This window comes from Odontesthes bonariensis, chromosome 22 (genome assembly GCF_027942865.1).
Source record: "Odontesthes bonariensis isolate fOdoBon6 chromosome 22, fOdoBon6.hap1, whole genome shotgun sequence".
NCBI lineage: Eukaryota > Metazoa > Chordata > Actinopteri > Atheriniformes > Atherinopsidae > Odontesthes > Odontesthes bonariensis.
The window spans coordinates 29,421,338-29,448,368 of NC_134527.1; the positions used below are offsets into that span (position 1 = coordinate 29,421,338).

At 41.9% G+C, this 27,031-nt stretch overlaps 1 protein-coding gene across 1 annotated transcript in view; it reads left to right on the plus strand.

Moving 5' to 3' along the window:
- zfyve16 (zinc finger, FYVE domain containing 16) overlaps positions 1–26,523 on the plus strand; it is a 35,068-nt gene extending 8,545 nt beyond the window's left edge. The window contains exons 5-18 of the mRNA XM_075456672.1: positions 4,176–4,352; positions 4,430–4,560; positions 4,638–4,854; positions 5,541–5,663; positions 5,784–5,939; positions 6,014–6,238; positions 6,649–6,731; positions 16,011–16,115; positions 17,017–17,167; positions 18,882–18,962; positions 19,052–19,214; positions 19,849–19,954; positions 20,036–20,212; positions 21,323–26,523. Coding sequence (XP_075312787.1) covers positions 4,176–4,352; positions 4,430–4,560; positions 4,638–4,854; positions 5,541–5,663; positions 5,784–5,939; positions 6,014–6,238; positions 6,649–6,731; positions 16,011–16,115; positions 17,017–17,167; positions 18,882–18,962; positions 19,052–19,214; positions 19,849–19,954; positions 20,036–20,212; positions 21,323–21,481 — 2,054 coding nt within the window. The 3' untranslated portion in view covers positions 21,482–26,523. The remainder of the gene's footprint in view (positions 1–4,175; positions 4,353–4,429; positions 4,561–4,637; positions 4,855–5,540; positions 5,664–5,783; positions 5,940–6,013; positions 6,239–6,648; positions 6,732–16,010; positions 16,116–17,016; positions 17,168–18,881; positions 18,963–19,051; positions 19,215–19,848; positions 19,955–20,035; positions 20,213–21,322) is intronic.
- The last annotated feature ends 508 nt before the right edge of the window (positions 26,524–27,031 follow it).

Sequence of the window (27,031 nt, forward strand, 5' to 3'; positions counted from 1 at the left end):
AGCGCCGCTTAAACTGGTTTAAATGCAGCAGTTGATGAGATGGTTCTGGTACCTACTCGGTTTAGATTTTCCCGAAAGTCCCGTGATGTCATTTGTATGCAACATAGGTCATTCCGTCTCGCTCCAACTGTTGTTTTTTTTTTTTTTATCAGCCACCAAACACGGAAACATCTGCACCTCGTCATTGGACGAGGTGTAGACCTTTAACTCGCTGACGATCACAGAAATGATACAACTGCAGGGTCGTTGTTGCCGGATTTTTAAAAATTGAGTTGGTTTTGTGAAGGACTCATCCAGTGACATCACTCCCTGACCAATCAGTGGCCTTCGGTCTGCAGACGTCACATTTTTGGCCCGACTCGGCTCGATTAGGTGCTAAAAACGTACCTGATACCAGGTGCTACGACCTGTTGGAAAAGCCTAAAAAGTAAGTCGAGTCAAGCTGAGTCGGTACGAGTGGAAAAGGGCTGTATGGTAATAGTAAACTACCTTTTAACTCCTCTGAGTTTTATTGATTTTTCATCAATTGAATCACTCACGTATATTGATGTAAAAAATTATTTCTATCATTTTTGTGTGTAAAAAAACCAATCCAAACAAACAAAAAACAAACAAAACCCCCCTGTCGTGTATACGGTGGAGATTTACCAAGCTTATTATCAGTCCACAAAGGCCGACTGGATCGCTGGTTAGTGCTTTCCCTGTGAATTCACCCATTGGTGGGTTCAACTGTCTATCGTTCTTTGAACTAATGGGTATCCACGATATTCACCACTCTATCAAGATCGAATTTTAGAAATTGATTCTGCATTTATTTGGCTATTTTTCATATTTTACGCTGCTTCTATACCAATCTGTAATCTTTTTTTCAAAACTGAATTTCTATATTTTCAGGGATTCTTCATTCAACTGATATCTGAGATTATTCTGCACAATAAGTGTTATAATCAGATGTCGCATCTATGTTACACGCTCCTAAGGGTTAAATTGAACTTGGCAGATGTGTTTGCTCTTTGGCTCCCCCTACAGGTGTTGGATGTAACTGCCATACACATGATTTTGTTGTTATGTTAAAGAGGCCACAAGATGTCATGTGACCATCAAGTAAAACGTTGTGGTGCAGGGTGGGAAACCAAAGTCGTGAATTGCTGTATCTCAGGTGTTCCAGGGCAGTTCCAGGTCATTGTACTCAAAAACAAAGCAGAAGCAGGTAGTTTTAAGGTTCACAAACTTCTCTATTGCTGCTTTAATCCTCACTTTTTACAGAATGATGCTGCCAACACACACATAATAGTTGTTTCTTTATCATTTGTTTGGTACTTTTTATTGTCAAATTGAATTTTTCTTAAAGGTACCCTTTAAATTGGTCATAATTGTAATCATGTTCCTCATTAATCTGTTTTACTGGTTGCTTTTTTTGTCTCTTTAACTATAAACGTGAGATCTTTAAGATATGATGGAGGCGTTTGATCTCTGCTGTTAGTTCTCATCAGAACTCTGGCTGCAGAAAAAGGAAATAAACCTGAAAACTGACCAGCCGCGTGAATAAATAGCAGCATTAACACTTAAATGAGTAATTTCCCATTCTTCATAGTTAATATTTTAATCAATTAATAAAAACTTAATTTAGTAGCATTTACCATCATTTAAACCCTCATTCCTTGGGTCACTTTAGAATCACCAATCAGTCTAGCATGTATGATTTTTGCCTGGAAAACCTGGATCAAACCCCCCCATGATTCACACCAGGACCCTTTCTGCTGTGAGGCATCAAATAAAATAAAATCTAACTTGATATGTTGGTGCTTGACCTTCAACATATCAACGTTTTGTGTTTCTAGTTTGTTCAGTTTCCCCAATAAACCAAAACAAATCTCTATCAGCTGGTTGGTTTTGAGTTTTTTTGTCATTTCTATCCCTGAATAGACTGAATTCTCAGTTTAATGTTGCAGCTGATGAATATTTAAGACATGAAAGATTAAAAAAAAAGATATCCCTAAAGTGGCTTAGGGGCTTCCATCTGAGCATCTGTTAAAGATTCAAGCTTTTCGTAGGATAATGAACTGTCTCTGAGTGTAAAATGATACAAAACCAGGTGTTTCTGTGGCGTCTTTGATGTTCAGAGGTGCGTTTTTATATTTAAGGACTGCAGCACAGATGGGAGGAAGTGATGGATTGGGAGGACGTGGAAGAGGGAGGAGAGTTATAGCAGGACACTGGCTTTTGTCCTTGATTTTATGTGTGTGTGTGTGTGTGTGTGTGTGTGTGTGTGTGTGTGTGTGTGTGTGTGTGTGTGGCCTTACGCAGTGAGCATGTGATGCTCGGACGCTGTATAAATTAAAAACAAAGCAGTGATCCACTTTTGTGGCTTGCTGGAGCGCAGTGTGTTGTGACCTCCTCTCTGCAGCTAACAGCCTTTTCCTGCTAACTCCTCAAAAAAGCTGCGGGATAAACTTGTGATCATGTGGACCGATTGAGTTTTAGCAGAGAGGATGACGACGATAATGATGATGAGGTAAGACGAGGCTGTTTGTAACTTTGTGCAGATGAATTTTGTTGGGTCTTTTTCCTCATTATTGGAGCAATCAGCCTCAAACAGCTGATTACTATTTATTGCAGTGTCATTGTTTGCTGCACAGCAAGGTGAACCAACTCTGCTTCGGAGTTTATCACTTCTGTTAAAAGGAGGCTGAATTATTGCTGTTGTTGTTGTCAGAACACACCTGATCGATAAAGCTCTATGATGCTCGATCAATATAATGTAGACGAGTGCTGCTTCAGCGTTTCCTGTAGGTGCAATCAGGAGGCACTGAGAAAACTTCTTAGTCATAAAGAGATTTCCTGTAAAACCGCTCATGTTTGTCCTTCTTTTAACTGTGCAGGAGAAATGAAATGATGGAGGGCAGCAGTGTCTGTCCTAAAAAGCTGCTTCTGTAGCAGATGCCGCTGTGTGGATGTGTAGTAACATTTCAATACATGAGCAAAGCCAACATAAACAAATCGATTGATCCTTCCGAAGGGTAATGACACCTTTATATTCCTGATATCTCACTATTTCTGCTGATCAATGGAAAGTGGGATTAACTGGATGCCAGTAAAGTGTAACATCAGGGCTGAATTAGCATTCAGAGCTGCAAGTTGGGTAAAAATACTTGTTCTCTCCCAACCAAAGAGCACAAGTTTGACTTCACAACAACCTCACGTCGTCCAGCTCTGATATAAACTATCCAAGTTTCAAGTTGTCACAGTTAAATGTTGGTCTGATATTACTCATATACACCCAGGAATGTGTAGTAGTTTACAAACTGGTTGTAAAGGATAACCTGAACCTTTCTCATACAGTGATGGGATCAGGTGGCTCTACTAGCCTGATTTCAGCCCCTTCATCCAGTTTGAAGGCGGCATAACTCCTGAACTTTCTGTCCTGATGGTGGTGGTGGATCACTTGATACTGATAAATGTGAACAAAACTCACTTTTAGGGACATTTCCTCTCACTTGTATGCAGATGACATTCAGTTTTATATGTATTTTAAGCCCAGAGATGTTTCTAAGCTACAGATCTTTCATAGGTGCTCAGACTTGTTCTTATTTGTGCCCCAACAGATTTGTGTCTAAGGTCATGGAAACTGGTCCTCTTTCTTCTTTAGTTAAATCTTCTATCAGGAACTTTGGAGTAACTTCCCCCTCAGCTTTCACTTTGGATGCTCATGTCAAACCTCTGGTTTGTGTGTCTCGCTCGACTTTTATCAAAAACAGGTGGTAGAAACAAAAGAGAGAATTTAATAGGAATTCTCAGGAAAGAGGGTTAAAAACCGTATGACGTGTCTCATGTTTAATCAGAGACCTCAGATTCAGAGGTCCAGGTTGTGATTAATAGATTTATATCATCAGTATCCAGAGTTCGTGCAGAGTTTGGAGCAGAAAGGTGGTCAAACAAATCCGTGGTCCTCGTTCCTTTTGTGGCGATGGATTGAAGGTTTATTTTTCAGAGAAATCGCCTCGTGTTTGACGTCTTTGCTGTGAAATGTTACTTCAGAACCGAGTCGTCCCTCCTGTCTTCGGTTACCGTCCTCCCTCCCAGAGTTTTTCTGTCTGACACATGGAGACACATCGAGTATATTTGACACACCTCGAATTTAAATGCGCACATTTTTAAGGACCTCTCTCTTGTAGCTCAGGCCCTGGAGCGGATGATGAGTCCTACGGGTCCCAGCCCAAACCCCAACGTCCCATCTGAGTATTGCAGCACCATCCCCCCTCTGCAGCAGGCCCGAGCCGCTGGCACCCTGAACTCGCCGCCGCCCACCGTCATGGTGCCTGTGTCTGTTCTCAAACACCCAAACAGCGACGGTACGGTTCACCTGATGTTCTGGCTTGTTTTCCTGAGCTGCTCGCATGCTTGACGTCCTTTTTCCGTGTGTTTTCAGGTTGTCCTCGTGAACAGAAGCGAGTTTGGTTCGCTGATGGCATCTTGCCCAACGGCGAGGTGGCAGACACAACCAGGCTGTCGGTGACGAGCCGCAGGAGCTCGCAGGACTCCGGTTCAGACCCAACAACGGTAAGATAAACACTGGAAAATAACGGGGAGTTTGTCTGAGTAGACTGGGACCACAAAAAGTGACCGTGTCATTTCAGCCTGGATCAGCCGGGTCGGAGGCTGAAGTCGGTGGCTCGTCCATCCCTGAAGCCCCGGGAGCCGTGGAGATGGAGCGACCTCCGGCGTCCGGACCCTGGGATTACACGCTGCTCTCTGGAATCGGCTCTGCGGTCACAAGAATTCCAAGTCTGCTGCCGGACGGAGATGTCGAGCTGCCGCCTCTGCTCATCGCCACCGGGGAGGACGACGGAGGAGGTGGGAGGGTCACATTCACCTTCTAACTCAGTTTTCGATTACGAGGAGATAAATCGAGTTTTCTCCTCTTGATCTTCTCTGCTCTCCGGTGGATTGTTGTGAATCAACATTTCAGCCAATAGAGAGCCAGATTTGATGCTGATGTCACTTCCGCGAGCCGAGTCCTTCTCAGGAGGAGGCTTCTCCCTAAAGAAAGCTCCTTCATTCTGAGCTGAAAAGTGTATAAAGCAAAGCTAATATGAACGTACCCGAGATTCTGAATAAATTAATCATTAATCATGTTGCCTTTAAAATCCTTTTGGTGGAAACTTTCAGACTTTGGTTTTGTGACCACTGGTTCAACTTCAGAACCTTCCACCAACCATAAAGCCATCCCAGAACCACATCAGAACCACTCTGTAAACGTCTGTTCCAGGACCAGTTGTACATCGTTTTTCCCCCACGGATCATTTATAAACACGCCTTTTAATCACGCCGTTTATAAGCAAAGACCCGAGCAAACATGGTTTAGCAAGTTTATAAACGCTGCTAATGATTTGGATGGATTAGATGCTACACGTGCTGTTTTCCAACATGGCCGACACCATGTTTAGCCTCTGTGACTTCTGGCTTCAGACTGGTTGAAAAGTGAGACTCAAACCATATTTCATTAAACAAACTGATGATCTTGACTCTTTTGTGTTTAGATGTTTTGGTGGAGGAAAGTCCGGCCCCCTGTCAGATTCTGCACCTCCTGGAGGAGGGAGGACCCCGTCCTCTGACATTCGTTCTTAACGCCAACCTACTAGTCAACGTCAAGCTGGTGACATGTGAGTAGAACTGACCTTCAGCTGTTTTTGACGCCTTTGAAGCGCACGTTGTTTTGACTCTGGTCGTGCCTCCTTTGGGGGCGGAGTTTCTTAATCTTGTGTTTGTGTTGAACCCGGCAGACTCCAGCAGGCAGTGCTGGTGCTTCGGCTCCAATGGGCTTCAGGCTTTGGGACAGAGGGAATTGGTGTTCCTGTTGGAGTGTTTGCTGGAAGAAAAAACCCTTCCAAGAGACCTCTTCACACTCTATCTCAGCGTTTACGAAGACGCTCTAAAAGGTAGAAACTTCACGCACGTTTCTGCATCTTTAAGTCAAGGAAAACGCGAACGACAGCATCGCCGTCTGTTGCAGGGAAGTTCGTAGAGGAGCTGGATAACGTGACGTTCACGAGCAGTTTCCTTGGCAGTAAGGATCACGCTGGGATGGTATTCTTCCCTCCAACCTGTCAGCCTCTGGACGGCCTCACGCTCCCCTCGCAGCCTTTCCTGTTCGGCATCCTCATCCAGAAACTGGAGGTTCCCTGGGCCAAAGTGTTCCCACTCAGACTGCTTCTGCGGCTCGGAGCCGAATACGACGGTGCGTAGCCTCCTCTTCACATCCTCAGTAATGAATCAAAACCACCAAAGATTACGCTCAATTAGCTGCATTTTAAAACTAAATTTCTTCACTTCAGTGACTTCAGCCCTTTTTAACAGACTTGAAACTCAATTTCAGGATAGAAAAACTATTTACACTCCATTAAAAAATAGAACCTGCCTTTCAAAGCTGCAAATGGTTTTAAATGATCTGAAGGTTAATTTCCTTTTTGCGTCATATATGATCATGAATATTTTGGGGGTTTTGACTGTTGATCAAACAAAGAAATGAATATAATCAAAAGAAATATCTGTCTTTACCTTATTCTCTGTAAATGATTAAAAAGATGTGTGTAATTCAGCCAAATAGGATTATTAATTTGTACAATAAAACCCTTTTCTGTTCTCCAGTGTATCCTACTACGCTGATAAGTGTCCGTTTTCGGGACTCTGTGTATCGAGAGACGGGACACACCATTATGAATTTACTGGCTGTAAGTACCACAACAGTTTCTACTCATCCTCCAGATCTTTGTGATATATTCTCAGAAATAAAGCCACATAACTGTTCTCCTAAACCAACTGAAGCCACATTTGAGTATTCCTTTTGATAAGGTGGAATTGGAGACTGTTGAGGTTAATTTGAGGAAAATAAAACACTACTATGTAACCATATAGCTCTGATAAAGCTGTTTTTAGCTATTTTTTTTCTGAGATGTATGAGACAGGATTTGATCAAAATACCTGTTGGTTTAAGCACAGTGACCCACCAGTACTTTACCTGCCATCAAAACCCGGACATCTGCTGTGTAATTTAATGCAGTAACACAGACATAATGAAGCTATTCTTCCAGTGAGACCAAAAACCCTCCAGCTCTATATATAGATACAGATAGTTACTCTATTGATCCCAGAGGGAAATATTTTAGCAGTGTAGCTGTAAGTTAGCAGCAGATGCTAGCAAACAATGCTTTTTCATCAACAGTTATGGACCAAGCCGGAGATGTACACAGCGTAACTCGTAGTAATGCATGTGTACCGTTAATTACTGCGTTTATACATTTTGTATATATTAACCTACATCTTTATCAGAAACATGCCGATAATGTAATGTTAACACACCGAGAGGTAGTGCTGTAGCGATATACGAATCTCACGATCCACAATATTCAGCCAACGATTCGATACGATTCGATACACTTACATCATTAGCTGAAAAAAAAGGGACAGTGTGATTTGACATGAATCGTTGCTGATTGGACTGGTGGTCCGTCCTTTATAGCGGAAGGACAACACCGCCAGACGAACAGAAACAAATGTGAGAGCTGTGCACTTTATGTAACATTTTTATGAACTAATTCATCACCGTTTTGTAGAATGTGACCCCCTGGCATTGTATTATATTATATTAATGTTCTGTGTTTTCACCAATTGGAATGTCTGACTTTTCAATAAAGTTTGCTTTAAAATAAATAAAACTATATATAAAAAAATCGATACTTGTCGATATATATCGCAGTATCGATAAAATTGCTCAGCCCTACCGAGAGCAGTACACAGCGTTCAATGTAGCAACGAGAGTGAGGAGCTGAAACTGAGCTGGAACTGATCCCTCTTTGTGGCTCAGTCTCTTCAGCCCAGCGTTGAACTGGACCAAGTTGTTAAAACAGTGGGATGAAAAGTGGCTGCTGCACATCCACAGTCTTTAGCTAACTCTGCTGGAACATTAGCCTCAGATAGAGTTTATCCACTGGACTCTTATGTCCTCTGCTGGTAGATGGAAGATGCATGCTCCTCAGTTCAGCTGACAGCAGAACATTTCCACCAGAAGCTGGCTTCATCCATCAAGCAGGGTGGGTGTGAGTGGGGAGGGCTTAGCAGAGGAGGTGGAGTCAACTTAAGGCGTGATGTATTTTTGTAATGAAAATCTGAACGGCTCGTTAAATGAGGAACTTTCAAACAAAGGGGAACTAAAAAAAAATTAAATACCAGGGTTGTGTTTTGGGGGAGTTTTTTTTATACCCTAATATCTGCTCCCTGGAACAGGAAAGGGATTTTTACACAATATGTCTCCTTTAATATGTTTTTTAAGATGTTTCAGCACTGAAGAATTAAGTTTTTAAATCCACAACATCTTTGATTTCTGATAAGAACTGAAAGCATCTGAGCTGTATAAACTTATAAAGCAGCTGATCACAGGACTTCCGGTGTGCATGTAGACAAGATGGCAGGCTGACCTTACGCCCTCCCCAAACCACAGATTATTTTCCCAGATTCAAGGTAATATAGCTGTTATACTAAGGAAAGGGACAAACCCAGTACAGCTAAAAGAAAAATTCTTACAAGATCTGTAAAATGGACGGTGCTAACGCGAGAACACCTAGGCCGGTTGGACTTTGCTCGGCTGAAGCTAGCCTGCTAGCTAGTATTCACACTGAGGCCCCATCCACACGTAACCGGGTATCTGCTAAAACGAATATATTTTTCAACGTTTGGACCTGTCATCCACATGAAAACGCATCGTAAACGAATATTTTTAAAAACTCCGGGCAAAGTGAAGATTTTTGAAAACTCCGTTTATGCAGCTGCGTGTAGACAGAGATAACCAAAGTTTTGCGTTTTCGAACGTCACAATATGCGCTAAAACAACAAATCTGCTTTAAAGTCTAAAGTGCGACCTTTGTTTACTGAAGAAGCATGGATGCCCTGAGAACTGTGGTGCTTATTATTGTGCAGGCGCTGTTTACTGCCTTGATTTTACACGCCCAAGTCGTACTCCCAGAGGAATGGCGTGACAATTTCGCATGTCCCGGTCCTCACTCCTGTCGCTGTCGGAATTATTACGTCCTCATATCGAGGGGCAGTCCACTGTCATGCGATCACCTGTCAGTGTGCTCAAAAAAGTTGCGTGCACACTTTATTATTTAGCTGACGAGGGCAGATTGCGCAAAACAGCAAATGCATTTGGGTTGTCAAGACAGGTGAAAACGCAGATGTTCAGTTATGTGTGGAAGGTGTTTTTTTTTTTCAAAAACGAGGTAATGTGGATACAAATTATTTTATAAACGGAGGGGGGGAAACATCCGTTTTTAAAAATACCCGGCTACGTGTGTACATAGCCTGAGATCAAGGCGATGCGCTCCGATGTAAAGAACGAGCTGCACTCATTCCGATCAATGTTGAGAAAGGACGTGAAGGAGGAGCGGACTGAACTTTGAGACGAGATTAATCAGGCCCTCGGAGATGTAAGGGGGGACCTGAAAAAGTCAAGGAAGCTGAACGGTGTGTGATCGAGCTGGAGGAGCGCCTCGTCCTCGGGGATTTGCTACGACAGATGCAGCGGATACAAGAATCTATGCAAACAAAAATGACAGACTTGGAGGCTCGGTCACGGCGAAACAATATCCGTATCTATGGAATACCTGAAGGTGAGGAAGAAAATAATATGATGGACTTTGTGGTCAAATTACCGAAGTCGGAGATGGCCACCCCTGGCGAGCTCGACTTGAAAATACAGCGCTGCCACAGAGCAGTGGGTCCGCGACCACCACGGGAAGCACCGCCGTGCTCCATAATAATCAACTTTCAGGAGAATAAAACTGAAGAACTGATTCTGTCGTCTGCTTGGAGGAAAAAGGAGGTCTTTTACAAAGACACGAGTGTATTATGACCACGACTACCCGACGGAGACGGTTAAGAAAAGAAGAGAGTATGCAGGAATAAGGAGAGTGCTTAAGGAGAAGGGTGTGTGGTTCCAGACCCCCCTCCGCCTGCCAAGCTCAAGGTGTTTTTGGACGGTGGACCCAGAATCTCCAGTGACGCAAGAGAAGCCGCTGACGACCGGCGGAAAAGGGCGTTCCCCATCGACCATAACGACCCCGGTCCAGCCCCAGTACCTCACACTACAGCGAGGGAGAAGGTCGGGGAGAAGAGCCGCCGCCGAACATCTCAACCGGAGCAGATACGAGAGAAGCTGCGCGCTGTCCGCCACACCCCCAGGAGACCGGATCCCAACACCAGAATCTGAACGTGTCTGAGCCCCCACCCCCCTGCTCCGTCAGGTGAATTGATAAGTAGCATTCCTGTATAGTACTGCGGTAATACGACTACCATGAGTGCTCATCATGTGCGCCACCACCCAGAAATGAAAACGGAGCAAGCCAAACGACCGGCAGCAGCAAGCCAGCAGACACTGGATGGATCACTGAACAAACTCCCAAGCACCTCAGATAAAGCTAAACGAATAGCAACGTCAATGGCCCATTTTATGTGCAAAGACCTCCGCCCATATGGTCAACAATTTGGAGCCGCGCTACATTATACCGTCAAGGAAGTTTTTTCCAGAGACTGCGTTTCCTAAACTCTACCATGAGGTGAAGTCGGGTGTCAAAGAAAAGCTGAGCAGAGCTGAACGAGTTGCTCTTAGCTGCGACGCCTGGAGCTCACGAGCAACAGAGTCGTACGTCACCTTGGTCATTGGTCAAGATTGGTCATTGTCCTCCAAACAAGGGCCATGTCAGAGTGTCCCACAGGGGCAAACGTTGCTGAGCTTCTTCGTAACGCAGCAGCCGAGTGGGAGATCTCAGAGAAAGATGCTGCCTTAGTCACAACGCAGCTAATATGGCTGCTGCTGCACAGTTAGCTGGCTTTCTCCACATCAAGTGCTACGCGCACACCCTCAACCCTCAACACCCCAGCGTGCACTGAAGCTGCCGACTGTAAGGCTCACATTGTGCTGTTTTTTTAAATTTTATTTTAGAGGCTCTATTTTGGCCAAGTGTTTTATTTTATTACCTTATAGCACTACTTCAGAGAGCACTGAGTAGTCAGAGCACTTAACTTATTATTTAAAAACATATAGGTTAATCTATCGAACAATTCATTACATTAAGTTGTGTTAAAACCTGCCCACATTTTTGCTGTGTGGACATTTCAATTCATTTTGTAACTTTAAAAAGTGCTGTACATGTTAAGTACCTCTTTTTGTCTCATTTGAAATAAATGTCAGCTGCTGGACTGACACAGACTGATGTGCATTGTTAATGGGAACGACATTCATGGTTTATCGTCTCTAGAAGTGTATGATTTAACTTGTTTGTTTTTTAAGGAGGAAAAGAAAATTGCAATTACTGATTTATATTGAGTCGCAATTATGAAGAATTGTGATACAAATCGAATCGGCACCTTAGAATCGTGATGCAATGGAATCGTGACCAAAGCATATCGTCACACCCCTACTGTGTTCTGTATTGTTTAAATTTCAATAATTTTTTTTTACCCAAGTTCAAGGGTAAGGTGTTGCAGGTTGCATCAGGCCACTACTGACATAAAGAACCAAACTAAATGGACTATCAGGAATATAAGATAATAACACTTGATGTGAATGGGTTGCATAATCCGATTAAAAAAGGAGCAAAGTTATTGCAAAAATTAAAAGGGAAAATATTCAAGTTGCTTTTTGGAAAGAGAACACATCTCTCTAATTCAGAACATGAAAAAAACACGTTTTATTCCTCCCACAAATCTGGGCGTGAGAGGGGAGTATAATCTTGTGTATCAAATAAGATACACTTCCAACTAACTGCCCAAATTAAAGACAAGGAGGGTCTTAGTATCTTAGTCAAAGGCAAGATTGATCACAAAGAAGTCACTCTGTTAAACGTATATATGCCTCCAGGGCATGACGGATCATTTATTTAAAAAATGTTTGAATTATTAACCCTAGAGACATCTGGAATTTTAATCTGTGGGGTTAATTTGGTATGGTGGACATATGGAGGGACCTACAACCCACAGAAAAACAATTTACCTGCTACTCCCCTCGCCACGCAGAATATTCTAGATTGGATTACTTTTTTTTATCTCTATACAGATGGACATAGAATAGATTGATATAGGATATGTGTTAGAGATGTCTCAGATCACTCAGGAGTATACCTCTATCTGCACCTAAATAACAAAAGGAAGAATACCCTATGGAGGCTCAATACTAGCTTGTTGAATGATAGTGTTTGTAAGGAATACAGTGAACCCTCGTTTTTCGCGGGGATTACGTTCCAAAAAGAACCCGTGATAGGCGAAATCCGTGAAGTAGTAACCTTTATTTTTTTTTACAATGAAATACTCCATAATACATTGAAACCAAAGAACAAAACCTTTTTACAGGCCCAAGCATTTGTTTAACAAATAAAAGTACTGTATAAACGTTTTTTTTTTTTTTTACAAATAACTACTGTAGCCTACTGTAAAATAATCATTTTAATTATCAATACGAACTGAAGGCTTCAAATTGCGGAGATCAGCACCGCCTCACCGCGACCCGAGTCATTGGATTAGAACGGGAGAAAATGAAAAATGATCATGAAAAAAATACAAAGTACAGTGGGACAAATAGTGAAATATTACTGGGCATCCATCCATTTAGTTGTGTAGCCAGGTTAACGTTTGCGGCGTTGTCAGTGGTGATGCAGACCAATTTGCCTTCGTTTAATCCCCACTGCGCCAGAGATTCCCTCAGTATGTCGGCGATGTTTTGCCCGGTATGATCTTCCGGCATGAAAGCCGTCTGGAGACACTTCACTTTCAGGTTTAGCTCGTTGTCGATGAAGTGCACGGTGAGGCTGATGTATGGTTCGCTTGTACGGCTTGACCAAAGATCCGATGTTGCTGCGAAGTGATCCGCTGCTAGCACTTCTTTTGACACTTCCTCTCGGCAATTTTCATAAAGCCCTGGCAGGATATTTCGGGTAAAATAATGTCGGGAGGGCAGAGCATAGCGTTTATCAAACTCCCTGATCATCTTCTTAAACCCCTCACCCTCTACCGTATTGATAGCCTGCATATCTTTGGCTAAAAAATAGCCGATGGATTTGGTGAGCGCCTTATGCCTCTCCGAAGTTGTGGCATACTGAGTGGCGTTGAACAGAGTGCCTTGAATTGATGTCTGGGCGATCTTGCTGGTTGAGGCGACGTTGGCTTGGTCCATTTTTTGTTTTTTCTTCATCGTTTGGTCGTGGATTACCTTCAGGGTTCCCGCGGGGTCTTAAAAAGTCTTAAAAGCATTGAATTTATGAATTTGGAAATAATACCTTAAAAAGACTTGAAAAAGTCTTGAATTTTGATATCTGGGTATTAAAATTTGTGCAGTAACTTCTCCGTATCGCATTCTCTTCGAACGTTTCATTTGTCATCTAGGCTACTATTATTTTGAAAAGCCTAAATAACGTAGCCTAAATGAAGAGTGGCGGAACCAATCATTGAGCACGCAACGCTGCCGCTGCCGCTACCGCTCCGCCCCGGGTCCGATCACATTGCTATAGCACTGACACAGACCACAGCAACAAGCCAAGCAGAAGCGTGAAAAATCAAGGCAAATCTCAGCAGAAAACAAGAAAGTTTAACTTACACCGTTATGTTGTTTTTCAACATTTGTTTGCGTTTCCTTGCTTCCCATTTCTTGCTGGGATTATGGGGAAATGTCGTAGAGTCTCACGCCAAGTCCTTCAAGCACATGAAAAATATCAAAGCGAAGGATCAAACTCCTTCCATCGCCGGGGTGTTTCAACCGGCCAACGCTAGCCAGTTAGCTATTAATGTATCTGAGCTAGCAGACACGTTAACTGTGAGTAGATCTGCAAACAGCTTTTGGGTCCACACCAACCATGAAAGCAGAGGTGTTGTGGACTCCTAACACAATCGCCAAACACCATTCATATAATGGAAACAAAGGTATTTCAGAGTTGTTTAAATGCATGTTCCCCGATTCCGACATCGCTGCCACAATTACTTGTGGTCCCGACAAAACGGCGTACATAGCCAAGTTTGGTTTAGCTGTGTATATTAAAGAGGAACTGGTGTCCAAGGTAAACAAATCACCGTTCGTTCTTATGTTCGATGAGAGCCTCAACGAAACGACACATTTTTTAGTTGATTTTCATTATTTATAGTTCTCTCTACTCCCCATATTCCCAGCATGGAATAAGTAGCTAGCTAACATGACCAATGTTAAAAAACAACTTAAAGCTATGGTAGGTAATCCTAGAGAGCTAGCAAGAGAGCTAGCAAGATTCGAAAGTGTCCACTCCTCTAAGCTCCACCCCCCCCTCCCCATTCCGTCAGTGCTTCATCCAAAGCCGGTGGAACCGCATGCGCACATGGAGCAGGGAGCCGGCAGAGGGGGGCGTAGGCAGAAAGCAGAGGCATCTGATTGGTTTTTTGTAGGCGACCAATCCGAGATCAGCGTCCCGCTGATCTCGGATTGGTCAGCTTTTTCTCAGTCCTGCAGCTGCCACAGAGGTCTGATTATTTTCGTCCCTTTTTCTAAATACATCTTGTATAGATTTCTCTCAGGATAGACGGACCATTTCACCCAGTATTACAAAATGTGTTTCTGAACAGGATTACCTACCATGTCTTTAACTGTGTCAGTTAAACTTTTTTGTGGTCTGCTGAAATTTTCTTTGATTTTTCACACCTCTGTTTGGCTTGTTGTCTGTGTCTGTGCTGTGGTGTTGTAGCGTTTACTACTACTATGCTGCAATGTTTCATCAATGCTTTACACAGTCCACACTTTCATTTGTTTGAAAAATAAATGAACAAATTTAAAAAAAAAAAAAAAAGTTTTTCTTTGCCGGTAGGTCTGTGAAATAGGCCGTGAAATAGGTATTATTTTTTTATAAATGGTCTTAAAAAGGTCTTAAAAAGACTTAAATTTGACTTGAAGAAACCTGTAGGAACCCTGACCTTGTGGTTGACTTTGAGGTGTGTAAACAGGTTGGATGTGTTGGCAAGAGGCGCAGACACCATTTTTCGGCAAATCCTGCAGATGGGTCTCTTCTGTTCTTCGTCTTTTTCTTCAAAACTAAAGTGGTCCCAGATCACTGAACTTTTTCTCCCTTTTTTCTCAATTAACTGTTCCATATCTTCCAAAATTCCAATGTTGTTGCTAATCTCTTTTCAGCGGTATCCAGTGTCGATGGCGGCATCAAGTGGTGAGGCTGAGAAGAGCGCGAAACTCCAGAGCAGTTCTGACGTCATGACGTACCACGCGCCGCAATTTGCTTAACCCTTTCGCTGCCAAGCCAATATCGTTTATATTCGATATTATTAATTTTGCTATCGTTTGACACCAATATCGTTATCGCGATATAAATTCGATATATTGCACAGCCCTAGCATGTATTGTTGTAATGTTTTAAATACTTGAACGCAGTTTTTCTAGAGAAGATAATTGCTTTGTATATGTGATTATCGTCCATTGACTCTTTTGGGCTTTCACATGCGCGAGCGTACAACCAGCCGGTGAGTTACATGCTGTTTATAAAGTTGTTTTGTAACGTCCCCATGCCAGTAATGTGAGAACCATGCATATGGTTTTGATGGTAAGGCTTGTGACTTTATTGTCGGATGGTTTATAAAGTGGTGTGACGTTTCTGCAGTGTGCAAGTTGTTGTTTTACGTGGAAGGGTTAGCGCTTGCCCCTAGCCACCACGTATTAGCCTCGCATGACAAGCTGCGCGAACAGCGCGATCTCCACACAGGGAGCGCAGATTTGCACCTGTCTGTGTCCTAGTATCAGTATTTGACAACCTCTAGCAATGGAAATGCGCTTCAAATGCCCCGGAGTTCCCCTTTACTAAAAAGGAAGTTTAAAATTTTTTTTTTTTTTTTAAAAAAGCAGCTGATCAGATGAAGAATTTCCCAGCACAGTACGAGGAAACGTGAAAATAGTTTCGGATGTTCAGACTCGGCTCCTGTGAACTTTCCTCTTCCAGGACCTGAGGAACTACCAGTACAGCCTGTCGGTGGTGGAGGGCCTGAGGATCCACATGGAGATGGGCCACAGCTACATCGACATCCCCAAAAGCAGCTTCAGTGAGGTGAGGAAGCTTTAAAGTTCCCACAAAACAGCAAATGAATACAAAAATGGCTCCAAAAATACATAACAGTAAATGCTGCAAAAAATGTGCTGAATATGACAATTTTTACTGTATTCTTTTATGTTTGTATTCATTTCCCTATTTATTTTCCTTTCCTGCCATTTTCTTTTTCATGAATAATTTTTTTTTATTTCTTATTTTTATTTGTTTATATTTTTATTCTTTTATCCCTGTATTTTTTGTCTTGTGCTTTTCTTTGCATTTTCCTTCCATTTATTTCCCTGGACGTATTTACTTCTGTATTTCACTGTTTTGGTAATAAAATTCTTCCCACACTTTAGCTCTTTTTCTAAATTCCTCTGTACGATATTGATCAGTAAATGAGGGAAAACACATCAAGTCTGGTTCACCTGAGCTTCCAATGTCTTTTTAAAATGTTGCCAAATAATCGATAAACTTTGACCTTTAACCTCAAGAGAAGACGAGCATGGAGGGAAAAGGTTTTCAATTTTTTTTAACATCAAACTTGAATGAAACGGAAGTGTCGACCTGCTTCAGAGTTTGTTGTTGAAGCTCAATGAGCTTCACTGGTTTTATCACTTGATTCTGTATTTTAAAGCGCTTTCAGGCTCAATTACAGGACTTAGAAACTGCTCAACCTGAAAGACAGAGGACCAAATTCTTGGAACATTTAACCAGAATTGATCAGATTTCGTGGTCTCAATGACCAATCGATGACCAATCAGTCAGAAAATAGATTGTAAAATCAATCAGTCGATCAGTCTGGGGATAAACTTTAATATCAGCTGTGTGTTTTCCTGTAACAGGAAGCTCTTCTTCACTGTTGAAGCCAGAAAATGTAGCAGAACAGATGTAAAGAAGGCATTTTTCTGTCTTACAGATGCAGAAGGTGGTGAACGCATCCAACGAGCACGTCATCAGCGTCGGGGCGAGTTTCAGCTCGGCAGCCGACTCGCACCTGGTGTGTTTCCAGAACGAGGACGGAAACTACCAGACGCAGGCCAACAGCATGCCGGGGAAGACTCGCACAGGTGAGCTAGAAGCATTTCAATTCCACTCGGTTTTATTTATAGAATTACAACAAATGTCAAAGATATACAGTCCAATTCAAGCCAATTAGAATCCAGTTCATTAAATTCTAAATGAGTCCAATTCATACAGAGCCAATAAAAAAAGTTGCGTAGCTAAGGAAACCAATAGATTTCACTGAAACTTCTCATTGATCCAATCCCCCGTCCTGAGCTGAACGAGGTGACTGTAGAAGAAAATAACTCCCCTTTCACAGGGAGAAACCTCCATCAGAACCAGGAAGGACAGCCATCTGCCTTGACCAGCAGTGTAGACCTATAGCAGCTTAATTATGGGATGTTTCAGGGTCATCTGAGCCATCCCTCACTGTAAGCTTTATCGAAAAGGAAAGTTTTAAGCCTGATCTTAAAGGTAGAGAGGGTGTCTGCTTCCTGAAGCCAAACTGGCTGCTGGTTCCACAGAGAGGGGCCTGATAACTGAAGGCTCTGCCTCCCAAACTGGCAGCTGGTTCCACAGAGAGGGGCCTGATAACTGAAGGCGCTGCCTCCCATTCTACTTTTAGAAACTCTGGGAACCTCAAGTAAACCTGCAGTTTGAGAGCAAAGTGCTCTGTTAGGAAAATATCTTACAATGAGATCTTTAAGACATGATGGAGCTTGGTTATGAAGCTCGGGACTGGATAGTGTAGTGGTAAGATTGCCACCTTTCGTTTAGGTGACCTGTGTTCATATCCCCTGCATGAAAGGTACTACCTCCAGTAGGGATCATTAGGCAAGATCCCCTTACCCTACCTGTAAGTCACTTTGGATAAAAGCGTCTTCTCCTCGTAAACATGAGGAGAAGAATCTTAAATTCTATTGTGAATCTAACAGGGAGTCAATGAAGAAAAGCTAAAACTGGAGAAATATGATCTCTCCTGTTAGTTCTCATCAAAACTCTGGCTGCAGCATTTTGGATCAGCTGAAGGCTTTTCAGAGAATATGTGGGACAGCCCAATAATAAAGAATTACAGTAGTCCAATCTTGAAGTAACAAATGCATGGAGCAGTTTTTCTGCATCACTCTGAGACAAGATGTTCCTGATTTTAACAATATTACGAAGATGAAAGAAGGAAGTCCTAGAAACCTGTTTTATGTGAGTCAAATGATCAATTCTGGTCAAAAATAACTCCAAGGTTCCTCACTGTAGTATGAGAAGCCAAGGAAATACCATCTAGAGTAACTATATAGCTAGACAATTTCTCCCTGAAGCGCTCAGGTCCAAAGATAACAACTTTGCTGAGTATCATCAGCATAGCAATGGAAATTTATGCCATGCTGTCTAATAATGTTACCTAATGGAAGCATGTATAAAGTGAAAAGAATCGGTCCAAGCACAGAACCCTGAGGAACTCCATGACTTACTCTGGTTTGTGAGAAAGATTCTTCATTTACAAGGACAAACTGAAGTCTTTCAGATAAATATGACTTAAACCAGCCTAATGCAGTTCCTTAAATCCCAATAACATGTTCAAGTCTCTGTAACAGAACGCTGTGATCGATCGTATCAAATGCAGCACTGAGATCCAACAGGACATCCTCATCATCCGTTTCCTGCACCGTGCACCAGGCGGCGAGCTAAAAAAATAACGCCACAAATATTCAGATGGAGCGGTGCTGATTGTTCTGTCTGGTTCTGTTTATTTCTTTAATTTTTATTCATTTATTTTTTGTCCAGTGACCGGAGCCAGTTTTGTGGTGTTTAACGGAGCGCTGAAAGCCTCGTCGGGCTTCATAGCGAAGTCCAGCATCGTTGAAGGTAAAATCCCAGATGGTTTGGTTTTGTTTCGTTACGTCCCAGCTTCGATTAAAGGAGAAACGTGGTGACTTGAACGTGTCGTTTGTCAGATGGGTTGATGGTTCAGATTCCTCCAGAGACCATGGACTCTCTGCGCTCCGCTCTGAGGGAGCAGACCGACTTCCACATACCCTGCGGCAAGAACGATGGCGGCGAGGTCCGAGAGAACGTCACAGTCCGCTGGGTTGATTTGGCGTCACCTGTTAACTCTGGGTAACAGCACACAACTATTCAAACACTCGTGTGGGAAGTTTGTTTGAATCGATATGAAGACGGTGATTCCTTGAGCCTTTTTTGACCAAAGCGGTTCCCATACTGGTACTTATCCGGTTCTTTTATCCCTATTATCTCATAAAAACAGCAGATAAAGAAAAGTTTTATTCAAATTAGGGCTGAAACAATTCCTCGAATAATTCACACTTGTTTTCTGCTCAGCGGTCGCCCTGTTTCACACGGACACTTATTACTGTCGCACAACACGGGGTTTAATGGAGGAAAAACAGAGAAAAAGAGGAAACATTTCAAAGAAAATGAAAGAGCTTTTTAAAGGAAGTCAGTAGGCTTGTTAGCTTAGAAGGACACCAGCAAAGAACAGAAGGAAGCCGAGGCTTGGGCTGGGCGGGAGAGCCACTTTTTCATTTCTGTTCTGTGTTTTTCCCAAAAAGCAACTTGTTTTTAATCTAATTCCTTTTTATTTTAGTTTGTCTTCCTCTCAGGTGATTAAAAACTGATCTGATGCACATTTTTATGGAGGAACATTTAACACATTAGCTTCAGATCTGTTTGATGTAAAATGAGTTGTAAATTAGATCTTAGGTTGGCTGGTGACTTTGTGGCTCTGATGCAGTAAAACCAGCGGGGTCGATGGACGACCTCTGGATGGCGTCCGCAGCGTCAGGATGCAGCAGGACGCCGAGTTTGAGTCAGACGGGCGCCTCATCAGGTGCACGGAGGTGAGTTTTCCGTTTGAATGAACAGACTGTGCTCGCAGCCTCAAACCCAGTCCAGGGGGCCTGAGCTGAGAATCTGTGCAGGTCTTCCACCAGTTGAGGTCTCCTGACTGCAGCCCGGGATCCGTGCTGGGGTCCTGCAGCGTGTTTCAGAAGGAGATTGCTTTGGCGACCTGCAGCGCTCTGACTCCGCACCTCGCTGTCCTCGCCTCCAGCGGCATCAACTCGCTCTGGCTTCGCATCTCCACACAGACTGATATGGTAAGAAAAACCAGTGCGGTGCCTTTTTAATAAAAGTGTGGTCAGAAGAAGTTCACTCCATCTTTACATCCAGCCTCATTAGATCCACAGAGTCTTTCTGTGTTAAACTCTAAATCAACAGGTCAGACTTTCATTTAAAGTCATTTTCACCCATTTCAGCTCCACCTTGTAGAAATTACAACCCTTTTTATTTTTTAATTTTTAATTTTTTGGGGCTTTTATGCCTTTAATGGACAAGATAGTTGAAGAGAGACAGGAAGCAGGGGCAGAGAGAGGGGGAATGACATGCAGCAAAGGGGTGTCCGATGCGGGACTCAAACTGCAGCGAGGACTGTAGCCTCTGTACATGGGGCGCCTGCTTAACCCACTACGCCCCCGACCACACGGTTTACAACCCTTTTTATCCACAGTCCCCCTCATTTCAGGGCTCCATAATGTTCGGGGCAGGGGGCTTCCAGGTGTTTGTGGTTACTCAGGTGTGTTTCACTGCTTCATCAGTGCAGGGATAAGATCCCTCACCTTGTTTCTACAGTTTTTAAATTGAATTTAAAACACCCAAACACCACCTCTTAGATTCAGAAGGTTCAGGTCCAACCAGTTCAATTCACAGCTGAAGCTCATTGAGAAGCAATCAAGCAGATTTCAACTAAACCGCAGTTCACCAACGTAACGTAACACAGAGAAGCAAAGAAAGCCACAACATGGGAGCAGAAAGTGATTTAAAAAAAAAAAACACACAAAAGCAAAAAGGAAACCCAGTTTTCAATGAGGAGGTGTCCCCAAACTTCTGACTTCTGCTGTATATCTGTGGTTCAGCAACAAGCTGTAAAAAAGACCAAAGTCTGATGTGGGATGTCAAAAGTAGAAAATTGAAAATACTTTTTTGCATCTATACAACAACATTTATTAGAGCTTAAATAAATGAGTAAAACCCATAAAAAACAGACCTAAACTCCTTCAGTCTCACATCAATGTGTTGCACGGCTCCTGTGGATCTTTGTGGGCTGTAATAGTCCTGTTTTAATGCTCCTCTGACTACTGGAAGGAGATTTTTCCATCCTGTCCATCTGGAGGAGTTTTGATGAGTAAATGCATGTTTTTCTCGTTCAGGTGGAGTACCAGGCCGGTTCTGGGGGGAAGCTCCTCCCTCAACGCTACATGAACGAGATGGACAGTGCTCTGATCCCCGTCATCCACGGAGGTAGTGCTAGCGTACCGCAGACTGCCATGGACATGGAGTTCGTCTTCTACGTCACACACGCCATCTAACCCAGGCAGCGAAAGATGCTCACACGCGTTGAAGTAAGCAAACGGGAGGCTGCTGGTTGTTCTGCTCCCCCTGGAAGATCGGGGGATGTTCCAAGAGGGATTAAACCGGATTATTTTCTGCTAACGAACAGTTAGCCATGTGTTTGTCGTTCCTCACCAAAGCTGCTTTAATAAAAGAAGCCAAACACTAAACACAGAAAAGGACGAGACAAAATCAAGCTTTTTCTCCTCTGCTCGGACTTCCAGGCTCCCTGCTGGCCTCCGGCAGCTCGGAGCTCCTCAGTGAATGTTTCTCACAGACACTCGTACTGAACTCTCTCTCATCTGGATGTATTTATTATATTTTGATACGAGCTTATTGAATGAAATGACCACAGAGACGAGGAACACCTCACAAATGTAGCTGACCCGTCCTGAAGAAGACTCATTTTACTCTCATGAGCCTCATGCAGGAAGGCGTTTGTTTCTTCATCATCACGGTCTATCATCTCTGAGGCATCCTCACGCCGGTTTAAATACCATTCCTTTCCAACGTGTCCGGAGATTTAGTTGCTGCTGACGCCTCCTTAACTCCTCATTTCTGTTTGCCCTCGAGTTGATGAAATGGTAAAATATTGCAGCACTGTGGCAAGTTTGCTGTCAGAAATCAGCCAAAGAAGAAGGAACGTATTTAACAGCCTGAAGAGCAGAAGTTTGTTAAAGATTTAGATGTGAGTTTTATTGATGGGCAGTCGAGAACAATGGTAGCTGTTGCTCAAAAATACGTCAATAAAAGGACCGTAAAATATCAGCCGCCACGATAATTACATCTGGCTGCAGGTTAAAAGTTTATATCTGAACTGAAATCTGTCTTGAATTTAAATTTGGACAGATTAGATAGCAGCAGCTTCTAAGTTAACAGGCCCGGACCACTCATAACGTCTGTTTTAGTCACAGAGAAAGTGATAAATAATTTAAAAAGTCATCTCCAGTTGAGACGGCTTCATCTTTATCGACCTTTGTTTTTTCATGCCGGAAGTCAAAAGCAGTTTCTAAAGTCTTATATATCAACAACCTCCCGGATTTTCACGTCTTGAACAGATCCGGATCACGTTAACATGTAACCTCTTCATTTTCTCCTGCGTGGGGCTCGATGTGTACCGAAAATGGTTTCCCATCCGTTTTCACCAACTTTCTGGCACTTCCGTGTCCTCAGCGGTGGTTTGACCCAAAGATGAACATGCGAGGGTTGCGTGACATTCGACATTTCCTGTTTGAACATCAGAAACAACGGAGGCGGACCCTTCTGTACAGGACTGGATGCTGAAGGGGTCCAGATATTCCCGGTGGTGCTTGTTAAAGGGATTTGAAACAAGCAGCTGATGTTAGAACAGCACATTGATGAGCTCACAGGTGCAGCTCACCCGACGGCTTTAATTTCCTTTTCTACTGTCGTATCCATTCTAACGCAGACCGGTTCCGTATGTTGCTCTCTATGTGTTTAATTTGTCTTTGAACTTTAACACTGAGCCAATGCTATGCAGCAGTGATGGAAAACAAACGAGAAAAAAAAGTGATGACAAAATCACTCCTCCTCCTCTTGGCATCATAGCTGACCAGTATTTACCAGCTATAACTCTAATATCCATGATTTCTTTTGTCCATTTTCAGTGTTTTACTCTCAGATTTTGTACAGTCGATGAAATCTTTTGCAAATCATCGCTTAGTTTTCCAATTGCTTTCAAATCTGACATTGGAGCTTTCATTAAGCCAACGTAGCTCAGCAAACGACTGGAAGTGAGCGGAAAACAGTAGCCCTGCTTTGTTCAAAGCTTACAAGGTCAACATGTCAGCACATGTAAAGCTCAGAAGTACCCGTGGTTTGAAGTAAATGGAGCAGATTGTTCGATTTATTAAGAGCAGGAACTGTCCACTCAAGTGTTTTAATGGACAGGGAAAAGCTTAGATTATTTTTGTATCTTTACAGCCACTTTAAGGCTCTTCAGCAGCATGAACGGGACTGCGGTTCTTCAGTTTGTTGGTTTGCCTTTTTTCCACAAAATTTAAGCATTTTTTAAGCCCCAATTTAATCGAATTTTATGTAAAAATGTAAATTAAGTAACCTGTGAACCAGACTCTGGAAATGGTCAAAAGATGTCGAAAACTCATCCTTCTCTCAGGGGTGTTTGCTAACTTTTCATCCAATGAAATTCTGTCTTGAAATTTAAGTTTCAGTTAATCTATTATGGAATGCTGGGTGGGGCCTGATCGGGCCACTGGAGCTGACCAATCAGAGCAGAGTGGGCTCTTTTTTGGGGGGCAGGAGGGCCTCTGGCGTTGTACAGCTTATTTTTTATCCTATTCCAGGTGGTTAGAGGAACATCCTACATTTACTCCTTTAAGTCGGAATATGAGAGCAGAGATGAGTTTTCACGTTTTGAAGTTTGTGCAATCCTCATTATTCAAAATCCGGGCTCCAGTTTCTCCATTTTTAGGGCAAAGTGCAGTTTTTCACATCTTGTCTGACTTTTTAGTCGCGTTTGTCTAAATGTACAAAAAAAATATGCACAGAGATTGTCGAAAATCGTGTTTTCTGTTTGTTTGTTTTTAATATCGAAGAGTTATTTTTGAAGTCATTGATATAAAAAAGTGGGGGGAAAAAAACAATAAGAGTTCATATTTTTGATAGTAAGTACAGAGCTTCATTAGAAAGGGAAAAAAAACAGATTTAATTCCAGAAATAAATTACCTGTTTTGTCGAAGTGCTATAGTTTAACATGAATGTTAAAATCTGCCTCTACACATCTTGTTTTAACTTGATTAGCAAACACACGTAACAAGTTTTGCGCTTTGTGTTAACAAACAGGGCGTTTGCTATTTAGTGGTTACAGCTCAGAAATAACCCAACAGGTTAAATAAAAACACATTTTGATAATGATATAAAAGAGGAATCAGTGGTCACTCAGTTTTTCTGACTCCATTTGTCTTCAGTCATGTTTTAACTGTTTGAACCAGCAGGTATTTCCGATAATGATAATGTAGATATGCTGATTTAAATCAGCTGAATTTCCACGTGAATTGATGTGTTTAGCCAACAGGTCGACCAGCATAACTGATTGTTTTGTACTGAAGCCGTGCTTAATGTCAACCTGTCAGGTGGAAACATCAACAACTGCTTCGTGGACTGACGTAACATTTAATCTATGTAACAATCTTAACATCCGTCTACTAGAAATGACCTTTATGTAGAACTGGTGTGCAACAACAGCTGTTTTCTGGGGAAAATGTATTTTTTATGTACGTCCCAAAATCTAGATCTTATTCTGTTTGAGCTTTGGAACAGAAAGCATGCGTCACTGTCATAAAAAGAGACTCGAGTGAAGCTAAATTCACCCTGGATTTCTAAAACCGGAGCCAAACTGCATCTGAAGACCGAAAGAATGACGACAAGCAGGTGGTGAAGGTGGGAAGAAATGTAAAATGTAGCTGCAGCTAAATGAAGATGCCCAACCTGGTGAGAGGAATTTGGACCTGGACCAGCTTGGGTACTGGTTTGGTGGCTTTAAATGATTAAAGTAATTAAAGAGAAATCACACATTTGTTGAATTTATGGCTGCATTGTCCTCTTTTTCTACCAAAATGTATGAATGACTGAAACTGAAATAATTCGAGATAAATACACAAATATAAATAAATAAGTTTAAAGCAGCACTATGCAACTTTTTCATGGTCATAAAATTGCTTGGCAATCATCAGATAGCTTGGCTGACCTGTTCTGATGAAAACGGTGACATTTCCATCTCCATCTGGTGGCCCTAGCCCGAAACAGCGCTTGCAACTTTGCCTGTGGCGCCGCGTGCTTTGTTTACCTCTGGAAGTCTTGTGACACACGAGAGCCGAGAACTACTGCTTCACGGCAGGTCTAAAGGGCTCTGAGCCGAGCCAGGGAGCCTGATAAGACACACCTCTCTCCATTAGCTGTCGACGGCTAAATTGAATGTGGTTAGCTTCTAGAGTAGTAATATATAATATGGCTAGACTGTCGCCTTATTTTCTACGGAGCTCCCCCTACAGCTTTGGGGTGTGTATTGCATGGTAAACAAACCCCGTATTACTGAAAGTTGCATAGTGCCGCTTTAAATGATGCTAAATGTTGTTAAAATCGAATTAAAAAAATAATTTGTGTAAATAAATAATGTGAAAGGAACAACAAATTTCGCCTTATTTCAAACTCCCTTAATTTACGTGTTAATGTTTCTATTTATTTTTCACTGTTTCAATTTAATTTCTTATTTTAATTGGATTGTATTTCATTTCTCTCACAATCCGTACGAATATTTTTGCATAAATTGTTTTATTTTATTTTCGTTGCATTTATGATCATATAAATGTATTTATTTAACTATTTATATATTTTTGTATATTGTTTTTCGTATTACGGCAGTTTCAGTCTTCCATATAGAGTCATTGAACGCCTCGTGGTTGTTGATTAATGTCGGGGAAGAATTCTAGTTCTTTGTGTTCGTACGGGAAAAAGTTGATCTTTTTTATAAATTAATTTGTTAATTCATTCCAAACTAAACGTTTTGTGTGTACGGTCGTATCGAACATTCGTTTTTAAAAAGATTGAGTCAAACTTTTCATTTTCCACACGACTCTTCTGATTCTACAGTTTATTTCGACATGATTTTCTCTAAATGAGAAGATGAGCTTTACGTTTGACGGACAAAGCTGCTGACGATGTTTGTTCAGTATTGATTCCAACACGTCATCACTGCTGGACTTTGGATCAGGCATGACTCGGACTTCCATGTTCTCCATCAGGGCCGTTACTTTTTGGAAGGTAAATTGTTCTGATTATTTTTTTGCCAATTAAAACAACTTCCCACTCCATATGTGTCAGAAGGAGAACTACTTGTATGCTCTGATTGTATTTGAAGTGCTATTTCTTGTAAAAAATCACTTATTTATTCATAACACCAGCTTTTTTTCTTTCTTTTTTTGGTGACCTGGAGGTCACCAAGGCTTGTGTATTTAAAGAATAAAATTACTTTTATGAAAAATGTCTTTGATCTACTCTCTTTTTACTTGGAGAAAAACACAAACTTTACATTTTGTTTAAGCTACTGCTCTGCATCCCACTGGAGTATTTAGGGTCATTCTTAGTTCACTTTCAGATCATTTTCTGCATTAATTCTTTGCTTCATTCCACAATAGTAGAGATAATTCCAACTTTTGTAACTTCTTTAATTCTTAAGTTATTAGTTCACTACTAAAAACTTAAAAACATACCCAAGTTCGGTCGCTAATCTCCACATTTAGAAGCTGATATTTCCTCCAATAATTGAATATTTGCTTTTGTTTCTTAATATTAGAAATAAATCCAATTTATTGGAACCTCTTTACAGCTTTAGTTATAAGTTTGATGGCTCAAAATCTAAAAACATGCTCAAATTAGATCTCAAATCAAATTTTATAGCTTTAATTGCACACATTTGGTCTTAAATCTCCACATTTAGAGGCTGAAACAAGTGAATATTTTTTCCCTATAAAATGACTAATTATTAGTCT